This window comes from Acomys russatus, chromosome X (genome assembly GCF_903995435.1).
Source record: "Acomys russatus chromosome X, mAcoRus1.1, whole genome shotgun sequence".
Classification (NCBI taxonomy): Eukaryota; Metazoa; Chordata; class Mammalia; order Rodentia; family Muridae; genus Acomys; species Acomys russatus.
In genome coordinates, this window is record NC_067169.1 from 24918897 (window position 1) to 24933162 (window position 14266).

Here is a 14266-nt window from a genome sequence, read left to right on the forward strand (position 1 = left end):
TCATTCCTCTTTGCGAATATGAAGATCCTTCTGTACTCAGCAGAGCTCAGGCTCTTCAAGTCCTGGCTTCTGCAATTAAGCAAGTGCAGGTTCTATGAGGACCCAGTGGGAAGTCACAGAGATGATTAAAGGAATGGAAAGTTAGAGTTATAGGGAAGAGTTAAGGGAACTCTTTTTTTTTCCTCATCTGATGGATGACTTAATAATGATTCTCCAGCATATGGAAGATGCTTACTTGCATAAAAGTATCCACGTTCAGGACCTAATGAGAAGATAGGTCTCAGATCTGCCAGACAGGCTCTGTAAATATAGAGGTTTCTGTCTGGAAGCACTGTTAACTATTGGAATGGGTCATGTGAAATAGTAGTGCTAATTACTTTCTGGGAAATGTTAAGATATATGGAGTGGGTAACACTTCTCCATGCCTTGGTAGATAGTATCTTATAAAATAATCTTTTCCTTCTATGTACTCTTTCAATCATGTCATACTGCTACTTAGCACGAGAGCAGTTGCTTCCAATCTTCCATTTAACCTTTCTTGTTAATTGTGCTTGTTTTATGGACACATTCTTAACCAACTGGATAATAGAGCATTGCTTCCCTGGAAACAATTACTCTAAAGTAAAGACTCGTAACCTTGAAATCAATGACATTTGGATCTGGTTGGGGATGTGGTGCACACTGTAGGGTGTTGAACAGCATCCTTGCTCTCTTCCCATTAAAATCCAGTGGTACCCCCCTTTCCATTTTGTAACTACCAAAAGGGCCTCTAGACATTACCAAATTCCCCTGAGAGTGGGGCCAGAACTATTCCCAGTTCAGATCATTGCTCTGAAGTTACTCACAGGCTTGATGGATGTTTGATTAGTTCTAATTTCTTAAATTTTCTTTATCTATCACATTATGTGACATGCATATCACCATCACTGTATTAATTACCCACTTTGCATTTGACACTATTGCTGCCAGAAAGTAGAATATGAGATTTCACAACCTTAGCAGGTGCTCATAAAATATACATCATTTCTAAAGGAGGTATGTCTACCAGGACTAGTTCAAGTACAATATTATGACAAAACCTTCTACATTAGAACATGAAAGAAGTCAGGCATGGTGGCACATGCCTTTAGTCCCAGCACTCAGGAGGCAGAGGCAGGTGGATCTCTGTGAGTTTGAGGCCAGCCTGGTCTACAAAGTGTCCAGGACAGTCAAGGTTACACAACGAAATCCTGTCTCAAAAAACCAAAAACCATTAAAAACAAACAAACAAACAACAACAACAACAAAAACGAAACAAAACCCCAAAACAACAACAAAAAACCCTCCAAAACATTGAAAGATACATTTGAGTGCTTGAACTCTCAAATATTTAAAAATGAATCTTTTTGTTATATGTTAAAAGTAAAAGTAATATATACTCCTCCTAGGTTATTGAAAATTTTGGAAAAATTTAAAAGGCACCTTCATTCTCACCACTGTTAAACAAAGGCCATCATAGGTTAGCATTTCAGTGTATTTTCTTCATATTTTATGTGTCTTAAAAACTATAATTTGGGGGTTGAAGATATGGCTCAGAGTTATATGTATAGCACTTCCTTCTCCAGAGTTGAAACCTTAATATACATTTTTATAATCTAGTTCCAAAGTAACTTAGGAGAGTCATTCTGAAGGGATCAGCCATTGTCACCTGGACTAGCAAGAAACACAACTCAGATTCCCATTTGACCCCAGCTAATGGTTATGGTTCTTGTCTGGTGGTGGATAGCCCTTGGACATTCCCTTCAAATGTCTCCTCCATGATATATGGTCTATGCTCTATGACAAACAGCTAGTTACACTGACGTTTACTAGATCTTATCCATTCATGTGACAAAAAATGTTTTGTGTTGGCGCTGAAGAGATTACTTAGCCACTAAGAACAATTGCTGCTCTTTCAGAGGATCCAAGTTCCGTTCCCAGTACCAGTGTCAGGTGGCTCACAGCGTCCTGTAACTCTAGTTTTAGGGTATCCAGTGCTCTCTTCTGGCCTTGACAAGCATGCGCGTGTGCATGTGCGTACACACACACACACACACACACACACACACGAAAATAAGTCTTTAACAAAATATTGGTGCCTGCTACATGCTTAGACATGGTCTTGGCACAAGAGATACACTGGTCATAGCTGCTATTATCAGGGTTCCAAAGAGTATCTGTTGATTGTGAGGAACATGAGCTTGCTATTTATTTCAGCAACTGCTGCATAGTTTCACAAGCAGCTTGGCAAATCCATGTGATCAGTTTTTGCTTAAGGGTTGTGGCTTGATCCAGTCCCGGTGTTCAATCTGATTGTTGAAGTGGATGGAAATCATGTTATTTGGGACTTTAAGAGACTACTGGTTTGTGGAAATGAGCAAATATGTACGTACTGAATATGGCCTCTGTGCCTGAGAGCTTTAAGACAGAACCCTTTTGGCTTAGGAGAAAAGGGCATAGTGTGTAGCCTGTAGTGTGGCTTGTGCAGGGTCTGCAGTTGAAAACATGCTGTATGTCAGTGCCATCGGGTATTTGTGGTTGAATCACATCTTATTTGATACAGCTAGATTCAACCTGAGCCATATAATGTGCAGACATTTGCCAAGCAGGCCCTCCTTTCCTCTTTACAACAGAGCCCCACTTTCAGACTCAGCCTGATCCTAATGCTGCCAGTTTTCCATTAGAGTACTCTGTTGCACTAAATGGTCTTAGAGGAGGCAGTAAGAATTTTAGTTTTGAAGAAATAATATAGGTGAATTGTAGTCATCTTTGAGAAGGTTAAGAACTGAACTATAGAAACTGAGGTTCATTTTTAAGGCAGGCTCTGATGTACATTTTCCCTAACCTTTTCCCATGAACTAAAAGGAAGATTAAAATTCCAACAGAAGGAAAATGGCCTTGGAGAAATATCTTGAGACTGATGGATTTATTTCACGTGTGACTTAAAATAGCTTGGGTTTCTATCACTACATTAAGCTGTATTTCTAATGAATTCCGGTTACCCTACTTTTCTTCAGCTTCATATGGCCTTGCCTACAGACAGAAATAAGTTAATTGCTACCATAACAGTTTTATTATCTTTCTTTGTGAAATCTATGAAATGGCAGATTTTAAAGAGAGGAGAATCAAGGGGTGGATGGATACAGCTTTCTTGGGGTTGTTTCTTTGGTCCCAAGGGTCATATTTGGGAGTGAGCTGCATTTCTGGGCTGTGAGCCTAGGCAAGTCTTATTGGTTTCTCATTCCTCTAGGATTCAACATGGCATTTAGGCCAGTTGTAAACTCATTTGTAACAAAACAAAAAACAAAACACAAAAAATGTGTGAAGGTTACTGGGCAGTGAAATGAGGTTTCTTGTCCTCAAACTTCAGCCCATGGTGAGATAGTGTAAAAGTGAAGATGGAGGACCTTTGGTCTTTTGGAGTGCTCTGCGCTCTACAGGAAAACAGTGGACATCTGTAAAGGGCCATGTTGTTGGGGGCCCATCTTGCAGGATGTTGGCAGTGAACATTCTGTTCACAACAGGGGCCTGCTCTCACAGCATGTGAGAGGGATGCTAGATTCACAGATGTTTGGCTAAAGTACTTGTTATGACTATGCCTTTTGCCCTCTGAACTCCTCTTTGTCAGAATCTGAGATGCTATATGCAGGCAGGTGTGGGTAGTAAAGTACAAGAAGTTTGTGTGTGGCTTACCATTTTTTCTCACCCTTACTCTAGAGAATGCCAGACAAAGACAAGAGGGTATCGTGAGCAATTCCATCATGTACTTCACAGAGGAGCCCCCTGAGCTGCCTGCCAACAGCCCACATCCACTGAAGCTGAGGCGCATTCTGAACCTGAGCCCTTTCACTGTCACAGACCACACCCCTATGGAGACAGTGGTGGACATCTTCCGGAAACTGGGGCTCCGTCAATGCCTAGTGACACGGAGTGGGTGAGTGGAATGACAAAGGAAGAGAGAAAATGTTTACCATGGCCAGCTTTAATGTGTCTGTCCTTAAGGAAGTCATGGTCCACTTGGATGGACCAGTCCTGGACAGATGCTACCCCTAAGCTTAGTTGAATGTATTGAGGAGGAAATGTACCAGAAGCTTGGGAACTTGGAGCAGAGGGAGAAACTTCTAGGCTAGACTATGGCCTGAAGGTTGAGTCAAAGGGTGGAACTAAAGAACAGATTGTTTCCTTTGCTGTTTGACATGGCCTAGGGAGAAGGTACAGTTAATTCTGCTATTCCATGACATAAATGGTATTCAAAATCACAGTAATACACCAAAAAGAGTAGCAATTAAAACACGAGAATTATGGGGAAAATAGATTTAGTGCACAATTCTCAAAACCTTAGTCAGTGATATATCATTTAAAAAGGACAGAAACCTAAAACACAGAGTAAGTTTGTACATTTTCCACTTGCTGAATTTTTGGGAAATTAAAAAATGTGACAATAAATATTTACTTTCCCTTGGGGAAAAAAACCCGTGTTGACAGTAAGGTGGCCATCTGAAGGGCCTCTAGACTTACTTTGATGGAGTAAAGGGAGGGAATTGGAATTCATTACAACAAGCTGGATGGGTGTGGCTCCTAATTCTCATATGAGTTCTGTGTGTATGTGTGTGTGTGTGTGTGTGTGTGTGTGTGTGTGTGTGTGTTGTATTTGGTTGGAAACAACTTTCTTTGCTCACCTACATTATCACGGATATTATTACCCAAAAGCAAATGCCACATCTGTATTATTCTCAGACTGTTCCCTAAAACATCAATGTATTTGAAAAAAATGACACCTTCATTACACAACTAGTATTAGAAAACTTAGTAATTTGATAGCCTGATGGGATCGTCTCTGAAACGTTTGCTTTGTGTCGTCATAGGCCAGGCAATCAACAACACAAATATCAAATTGCCATAGTGATGTGTGCAGTGAAGTTCTCTGTGGGCCATTCTTCAGGTCCAGGGATGTGGCACGATTCCATATCCTCAGAAAATTGGTTAGAGAAAAGTGCTGGAAGCCAAGTCATCCACTGTACTTCTAGGTTGGATGTTTGAGATAAGAGATGCTGTATATTTGATACCCAACATAGTTTAGGTCTTTGTAGAACCCAGAGGCTGAACTGTCTAACATTGCCTACCATTCTAGAGCCAACAGACTGTTGTTTAACACATTAGTCCTCAACAAGGGTGGCTTTTTTCCTGCTGGACCTGGGGACAGTTTTGGGTGTCACAACCCGAGGAAGTGGTGCTATATAGTTGTGTAATGGGTAGAGATTGATGGTGTTGCTAAATTTTCTACAATGTACAAAACATTTTCTGGCACAAAAAAAAATCACAATTTGACTTTAAAATGTCACACTAGTATCATAGTAGAAGGACCCTGGCTTGAATATTGTTTCTAAGTGAGGAACCTTACTCATGTGGCTTCCTTCCTCATAAGCTAGTCATAGGGGTACAGACTCTGCGAGCTTTCAGTGTGTACACTTACCTGCTGACTTTATAATTGGCAGGACAGGTTTCTCCTTTGTTCTAACTGAGGCTAAGATCACATTACCCATGAATTTTAGATGTACTGTCTATTTTCTCACACTTGAAAGATGCATCAGATTGCCATCCCCAGAGGATGAATCTACAGGTGAAACCCATTTTCTGTTTGCCACCCTAGAACTTCTGTTCCCTGAGGTCTTGAGTAAGGCCTGAGAAAGTGAGTTTTTAACAAGCTCCTGGGGATCCCACTTTGAGAACCACTGAAATGAATATCTGGCACTTGGGTTTCCAGCATGGAATAAATGCCACAATGATTGCCCAGGCCAGTTCAAGTGTATAGCAGTTTCTCCTTTCCTCTAATATAGTCTGATGTCAGTTATCATTGGAATTTCCAGTTTAGTCAGGAAATTCTGGCCCCCAGTGCCCACTTACACCTCATGGAGCCTCATGAGGTTTTCCTGTGAAGATCTGGGTGCTGAAATTGGCTCCGAATGTTCTAAGAGAAAACAACTCTCCCTCTTTCTCTGGCTCTACATGTTTTAAACAAATACAGATGCTGATACGTTAGTGCTGGCAAGGGGTTCTTGTTTGTGGGGCCTTTCATCTTCTCCTTGGGCTTTCAGCCAGGGCAGGCCCAGCTCAAGCCAGCTCATGGTTTTGATGCATTCCATTGCCATGTGCCTTCCCTACTCTAGTGAATGAGAGTCTGAGCCTTTCCCCTGACCTGATTTTCTGCAGGCTATCTCTAGGCCTGTGGCCCAGAGTATTCATAAAACTAGAGCAGAAAGCAGGACTGCATTGTGCCCACAGTGCTGGAACCTAAGAAACCTTTAGGTACTAAGTTCAAATTTGGGTCAGATTTTCTCTAGAGATTCTAGAAAGGGAAAGCAAATACGGGTATCAGCTTTCTTTTATCCTTGTTAGGTGACTCACAGGGATCTGAGCAACATAGCTGTCTCAGAAGACCTTAGCGGCTCCAGCCTGAAGTTAGGTCCTTTGTCATAGATCTGTCCATTTGCATTCTACTGGATTTTCATGGAATGCTTCCCAAAGAAGTTTGGCATTCAAACACTCCATTTAAATCAAATAGGACATTTATCACCACTAATGAAGCCTGATGTGTTTAATTTTTGCCTCCTTCTGGGTAGATGTTTTACTGCTATAGGTCAGGGCATAATTAATGCTTGAACCCAAGGCAGATCTACAATTATATTTTCTCAATGCTGCTGGAACCAATCTAATGGGCAGACTTTATAATTACAGAAATTTACAAAGAGGTTTTCAGAACTATAAATGCTTGTTTGTTGTTATTGTTGTTGTTGTTGTTGTTGTTGTTGTTGTTGTTGATTGTGGTGGTTGGGGTGATGGTGGTGGTGTTAAGGGAACTGATCTCACTAAATGGCCCAGGCTGGCCCTGAGTCTCTGGGCTCAAATAATCCTATTGCCCCAGCCTCCCATGAGCTGCGACTACAGGCATGTGTTATCACATGTGGGTATAGTAGATTTTTGGATTCTATTTATAGGGTAAAGATAATAAAACAAGGCCCAGACTATAAAGACACATGAAATGTATGTGTGTGTGTGGTTTCATCACTGTGTAAATGATAGTGATCTTTTGTGGGGGGAGGAGAAGGGGACAAGGAGATATCAGAACAGTGTTTTTTCTTAGCATCCATTTTGGCTGAGAACTGGAGAAGGCTCAAAGAGGTTTTTTAAAATATAAGGTTGTGGAGGAATGCCTTGAGTGGGTGTAGTAGTTGTCAATAAAGAGGTGTTTGACCAAGGACAGGAAGTGGAAGGCGGGACTTGCATGAGAGGTGGGAGGAGCCTGGAGAGGTTGACAGTTAAGAGTTGAGGGCTGACATGCTGGCGAGGATGTGGAGAGAGAGGAACACTCCTTCATTGCTGGTGGGAATGCAAACTAGTACAGCCACTTTGGAAATCTATCTGGTGCTACCTTAGAAAACTGGGAATAGGGCTTCCTCAAGACCCAGCTATTCCACTCCTTGGAATATACCCAGAAGATGCTCCAGCACACAACAAGAAAATTTGCTCAACCATGTTCATAGCAGCCTTATTCATAATAGCCAGAACATGGAAACAGCCTAAGTGTCCCTCAGTAGAAGAGTGGATAAAGAAACTGTGGTACATTTACACTATGGAATACTACTCAGCGATTAAAAACAAGGAATTCCTGAAATTTGTGGACAAAAGGATTGAACTAGAAATGATCATAATGAGTGAGCTAACCCAGAAGCAGAGAGACTCAAATGGTATATACTCACTTATAACTGGACACTAGCCCAAGGGGCAGGTCCCATGAAAATCTGCACTTACCAGAAAAGTGGGACAGAGGTAAGAACATCCTATTGAGACTCTAGGTGAGAAAAATATAGGGGATAGGGAAGTAGTTGGATCCAGAGGGTCCTAGAAACCTACAAGAGGAGCATTATGATGGGTGGATCTGAGCCCAGGGGTTCTGCTTGATCAAAGGCACCAACCAAGGACAAAACATGCAGCCAGCATCAAACCCCTACCCAGATCTAACCAAGGGACAGAACATTCTCCACAGTTAAGTGGAGACTGGGGACTGACTTTTACAGGATCTCTGGTGCCCCATATTTGGCCATGTCCCTTTGTTGGGGAGGCCCAATGGCACTCGGAGGAAGGATAGCAGACTACCAAGAAGAGACTTGATACCATAGCACTGTATTCAGGGGGAGGAGGTCCCCCTCGGTCACAGTCATAAGGAAGGGGGATTGGGGTGAAAGTGGGAGGGAGGGAGGAATGGGAGGATGTATGGGATGGGATAGAAAATGAGATGTAATATGAATTATTTTATTTTTCAATAAAAATGTGTTAAGAAAATGAGTTGAGGGCTGACAGTTGATGGAGACGGTTGGGGGAGAGAAGCCACTGGAGGAGCATCAGATTGGCAAGGGCTTGGGATATATGTAGGTTATGAGGATTAAAGTAGCTTATTTTAGTTTATTGTTAGATTTGTAGCAGTTTAGATTCTGTCCAGCATAGTGCTTGCAGCTTTGAAATACGTTTCAGTCTCTTTGTATCAGCTATTGGCTTCTTAGGCCAAACAGATACAATTTATTGTAACAGAAGGTTGTGATACATCATTTACTGTGTGCACAAGGCTCTGGGTTCCATGTCCAGCACCACACCAAAAAAGTGTTAAAAATAAAAGTCTGCTGAGCCAAGTGGCTCCAGCCTGGATTTCCACGTACTCAGGAGGTGAAGACAGGAGAACGGCAAGGTCAAGACTGCCTAGCCTGCAGAGTGAATTCAAAATCAGCATGGGCAACTTAGTGAGACCCTATCTTAAAGGAAAAAATTTAGACGGTTAGATCATAACTCTGTGGTAGAGTGCTTACATTGCATACGTGAGGCCCTCTACGTGCAATCCTAAGCACCACAGACAAAAAGTTAAAGAACTTGCCATCTGCTAAAAAATATGACTAGAATCCAATTTAAGTGACATCACCCAAGGCAGATGGCCCAGAGGCAGCCATCATGATCTGTGTTTTTAAGTAAAAACTATATTGCAGAAAATGAGTGAGCAAGTTAAGTTGGATGTTGAAGCTTGTCAGGTGTAGGGCCCTTGGTACCATCAAGCTCACCTACCGCGATACTCTCTCCATGTGAAATGATTTACTCAGATTTAGTTCTTGATCATGGTTTACTTAGTGGCATATTACAGTGGCATTTTAATTTTGAAAGAAGGTCAAATTTCTACCACCTGCTCCTCCACTTTCAGCTACTGATCCCTTGCATTAGAAGTCCTTTATTCCTGTCCATCACCTTTTAGCATCTGAATGGAGAGATGGACTTTGCATAAACCCATGTGGCCCTGCCTTTACTTCTTATTGATTCATTTTCCTTTAACAGATACCATTATTATTATCACTATATCACTATTATTCTTGTGTGATCATTATTATTGTATGTAGATGTGCATATGATATATTTCTGAGAGAGTGTAAGTATGTGCACATGTGTGCCACAGCTTATGTGTGGATGCCAGCCAGAGCAGAACTTTTGGGAGTTGTTTTTCTCCTTCCATCTTGTTTGAGGCAGCGTCTCTGTTGCTTCTTTCCTACTGTGTACTTCATACTACCTTCTCTATAAGCATCCATTCTCTTCTCTGTCTTGCATTTCACTGTAGAAGTGCTGGGATTACAGATGGATGCTACTACATCCTGATCTTTTTTTCACTTGGGGTCCAGAAGTCAAGCCCCAGTCTTATCCTTGCACAGCAAGCACTTTCACTTGCTAAGTCATCTTGCTCTTGCTAGTCCTCTCTAAAGCTTTATTGAGATAATTGTATAACCTGCAATCCACCCATTTAAATGTATAATTAGGTAGTTCTATTAGAAAAAGTTTTTCATTTATCCTCCCCATCAAAGTAAAAATATTTCCATTTCTTTAGCTATCCTAGTCCTAGGCAACCACTGTGTGCCGTTCTGTGATTGGCTTGTACCACTTGGGATTTTCAAGACTGATCTATGTCAAAGCTTGTCTCAGTACTTCATGCTCTTTGTGACAGAATAACTTATCATTGTATGGATAAGCCACAGTTTGTCTATTCGTTCTTTTATCGATAGACATTTGGGATGTTTCCAGTTGGGGCTATTGTGGAGAAGATTCCTGTGTAAGTTGTAAAGCAGGCATGTTTTCAGTTTTCTTGGGTAGTTAACTAGGAGTGGGTTGTTTAGTCATGTGGTTACTCAATTAATTTAGTCCTTCCCTCCTTCGCTTTCAGTTTGGACAGTGATTCTCAATAAGGAGTAACATTTGATAGTAGCTGAGGAAATTTTGGTTGCCACAGTTCTCTCTCTCTCTCTCTCTCTCTCTCTCTCTCTCTCTCTCTCTCTCTCTCTGTGTGTGTGTGTGTGTGTGTGTGTGTGTGTGTAGGTGGGTGTGAGCAGGAGTGCTGCTACAGAGTAGCAGTGAGAATCTGGGTAATGTCCAGGACAGGTCATTCCACATACAGACTGCCCTGAATGCCACTAGAATCAAAGTGGAGAAGTCCTTAGTAAAGCTTTTATGGGGTGTAGAAAAGTAAAGAGTGTCATCTAGATCAAAGTTAGAGCTTATTTGGCTACTGATATGTAGGAGAGATCACCACTGAACAGTTCCAGTTAACTTTAAATAGTGACCTCTAACAGCATCAAATCTTTGCTAGCTCTGTACACTTGAAGTTAATTAGTATCTGCAGAGTGAGAATGAAAAGTATCTGAACCCAAAGGGAAAACTGCCTTTTTTTACCTGGAGTCTCCAAGCCTCTGAAATAGCTCAGGTCTCTGGGGTATTGTTCTCAGCAGCCACATATAATTATGAAGACCCAAGGACAATATTAAGGACACAGTGATGTTTTTACTGAAGCATGGTGATTGACCAAATGCCAGGTAATAGTGAGACTATGAAAATCATTACCTCTCATTGGATGAATGCATGTGCCCTTATTCTGGCAGTTCATCCCCAAGCAGCTGAGATAAATCAACTTGGAAAAGTGGATTTTTAGGAGTTACTAATTGAACCCAGGCCCATTCCTCTGTGAGAAGCCTGGAGTGCCTCGCTTCCCTTGGCAGTGGTCACACTAGCAGATGCGTGCCCAGAAGAAGCCAGCATTTTATTACAAGAAGAGTGGCAATGTTTGCTTCCTTCAGGCTGCTTTAGGGCTAGACCAACATTCAGGGAACCCACTATGTTCACTTAAGTCAGTTCTACAAATTTACATGGTTCAAAGTTTCACATGATATGGAAAGGGAAGCATTCATAGGAAATTGCTTCATCACAACTGTCCAGCACAGACAGTTGCAGTCCTGGTAAGGACTGAATTGTCTCCCTCTAAATTTCTATAGCGAAGCCTAATGTTATGGTTGATGCAGTGGGTAGTGTGTGTGTGTGTGTGTGTGTGTGTGTGTGTGTGTGTGTGTGTGTGTGTATCTTTGTGTCTGTGTCTGTCTGTCTGTCTGTCTGTCTCTCTCTCTCTGTTTGTGTGTGTGTGTGTGTGTGTGTGTGCAAATGATACCGAGCTTAAAGTTAAATGAGTCCATTTGGGTAGATCCTTAACCCAACAGGGCTAATATCCTTTTAAAAGGTGGAAGAATCCAAGCAGTACCTATCTATACACACAGAGACGACCATATGATGACACAGCAAGGGCATAGTGATGCCCATATGGCATCCTAGGAGATAAGTCTTGGGGAAACTGGTCCTGTTGGCACCTTGATCTTACACATTAATTCAACCACAATGTCTGTGGCATTTTGTTACAGCAGTGCAGGCTATGTGATGCCAAGACTGAAACTCAGCTTGGCAGATTGGACAGAGCAGCATTTTTTTGTACCACGAAACAGCTTCAATTCAATTTTGCTGCATTGTGCAATAAAATTACTTTGCTGGATGTGGTGGCATATGCTTGGTAATCCCAACAAACAGGAACATGAAACAGGAGGATTGCCTTAAACTTGAGGTAATCCAGGGCTACATATCAAGACTTTGTCTCATATATGTATGTATGTATGTATGTGTATATATATATATGTGAATGTGTGCATGCATGTGTGTGCGCGTGCGAGTGCGCACGCGTGCGCACGCGCGCAAACACACACACATGTAAGGATGACTACAATCAGCCCTAAGCATCTTGAGTTAGATTCACAGTTCCTGGCTCTATCCTCATTCAAGCACTCTCCATCTAGTTGTTGTCTAACATGCTTTTATAGGGCCCTCTGGCTGCTTTTCTCCCTCCTAAAGATGTTCCTGTGACACAGAGGGTGATGGAACAGTATTTATTAACTCTCTTAATGTGATAGATAAGGAAACTAACACCAGAAAGATACCATATTTCCTAGATTGCTTAAGATCCAATGTGGTCAGAAACAGCCTGATGTGTCCACCAGCTGTAGCTGACAGATATCCCTTGGACACATGCAGCTTTCTTCACATTAGCTACTGGGTAGGACAACATGAGCTGGCCTAATTAGGCTTAAGTTGAATGGCAATGTATTGTATCTGTCCTTTCTTATTTTTCTATATGTCATCAGTTTACACAGCCCCATGAATAGATATCATTTTTATTGTTTCATAATTCTGAGGAGAGACTGCTATGGCTTGCTTCCCAAGCCCACCCTCTTTTAAGTTAAATGGGGATGGAGTGAACAATTATTTTCATGCTTACATGGTAGTGGATTTTCTTCCAAAGAAATTGTTCACATACTCTTTGTAGAAAACTCACTTTATCAAGGAGTCATGATTTGGTCCCACAGACTGTTATTAAATATCTAATCAAAGAATGAAAGCAAGGTTGATGGGAATGTTCAAATGTGCTTGGTATCATCCAGAGAGCCCTATTTACCTTCCATTCTCTGTGAACACTGCTCCCCAGGTTTGTACAGTTCAGATAACCCTATAAGAACAACTCTGGGAACCAGGTTCCTGACTCATTTGGTAAAATACTTGCTATGCAATTATGAGTTTGTATGTCCAATACAAAACTTTTATCTCCGATACAAGCTGGGTGTGGTATTGCATATCTGCAACCCTAACGCTAGGAGTACATGGATCAGAAAACCATTTGTTCCAGTCTAACTGAATCAATAAGCTCTAGGTTCAATGAAAGACTATCTAGAAATGAAGGTGGTTAGCAATGGAGGAAGAGCCATGAGTTGACCTCTGACCTTGACACAGACAGGTACACAAACAACTACAAACACCACACGTATGCATTTATACGCACACACGAGTGTGCGCGCGCACGCACACACACACGCGCGCACACACACACACAGTGTGTGCTCGTGTGCGTGTGTGTATGTGTGTGATTCAGGGACACATGTCTTTGAATATAGTACAGGCTTCATCAGGCATTTGGGGACACATGTCTTTGAATCTATTAACTTATGAATCTAGTAGCTATGAATCTAGTGACTTATGAATATACTTGTATATTGGTTCTGTGCATCAGCGTGTTTCCTTAGTTCTCTTGTTCCAGGATGCCAGGAGAGTGGAACAGAGGAGAATTTCACAGAACTGAGAGAGGCATCTGTCACCATTGCCCCTAGTCCATTGGCTGGAGCTTACACTATTTGTCCTGTCCAAGTATAAGGGAAGCTAGGAAATTTTGCCTGTCCCTAGCCTGGTGATGAGTTTCTTCTGTCAGGCTGATTTCTCTATTTTTGTTTTGTTTTGTTTTGTTTTGTTTCTACTCCAGGAGACTTCTTGGGATCATCACAAAAAAGGATGTTCTGAGACACATGGCCCAGATGGCAAACCAGGACCCTGAATCCATCATGTTTAATTAGCAATAAGGCGGCAATTATTTTGAGAAGACCAATAACTATATGATTTTTAAAGAAATAACCAAATGATACGTTATGATCCTAATGAAAAAATATGTACTGGGGACAGCAGAAATGAAATCCTTGTTTGAAAGGAGGGGGAGAAGGATGAAACTTTTTTTCAAAAAGGCAAAACCATAAATTAGTAAGCATTTTATAGATTTAACCTCTTACAAGTTCCAAGCTGTTTCATAATAAATTTGCTAACTGCTTTGGGGGCATGTGGGAGGGTGTAAATGACATGAATTAGACAAAGACATGGAACACAAGAAACTTCTGCGCCTTCACTCAAGGTTGATATTTGTCATTTTGGAGTACATGTGAAACTTTGAGTTCAAAAGACAAAGAGGGTTAACAGCATGCCACTGTTATATATGGGTTCCTAAAAATTTTGCTAGTAGGTTAAGGAATCATACTGA

At 41.5% G+C, this 14266-nt stretch overlaps 1 protein-coding gene across 8 annotated transcripts in view; it reads left to right on the forward strand.

The window, feature by feature from the left end:
- Clcn4 (chloride voltage-gated channel 4) overlaps window positions 1–14032 on the forward strand; it is a 66675-nt gene extending 52643 nt beyond the window's left edge. For all 8 annotated transcript variants that reach the window (XM_051142399.1, XM_051142401.1, XM_051142403.1 and 5 more), the window contains 2 exons: window positions 3736–3952; window positions 13721–14032. In XM_051142399.1, the coding sequence (XP_050998356.1) occupies window positions 3736–3952; window positions 13721–13811 (308 nt within the window). In that variant the 3' untranslated portion in view covers window positions 13812–14032. The remainder of the gene's footprint in view (window positions 1–3735; window positions 3953–13720) is intronic.
- The last annotated feature ends 234 nt before the right edge of the window (window positions 14033–14266 follow it).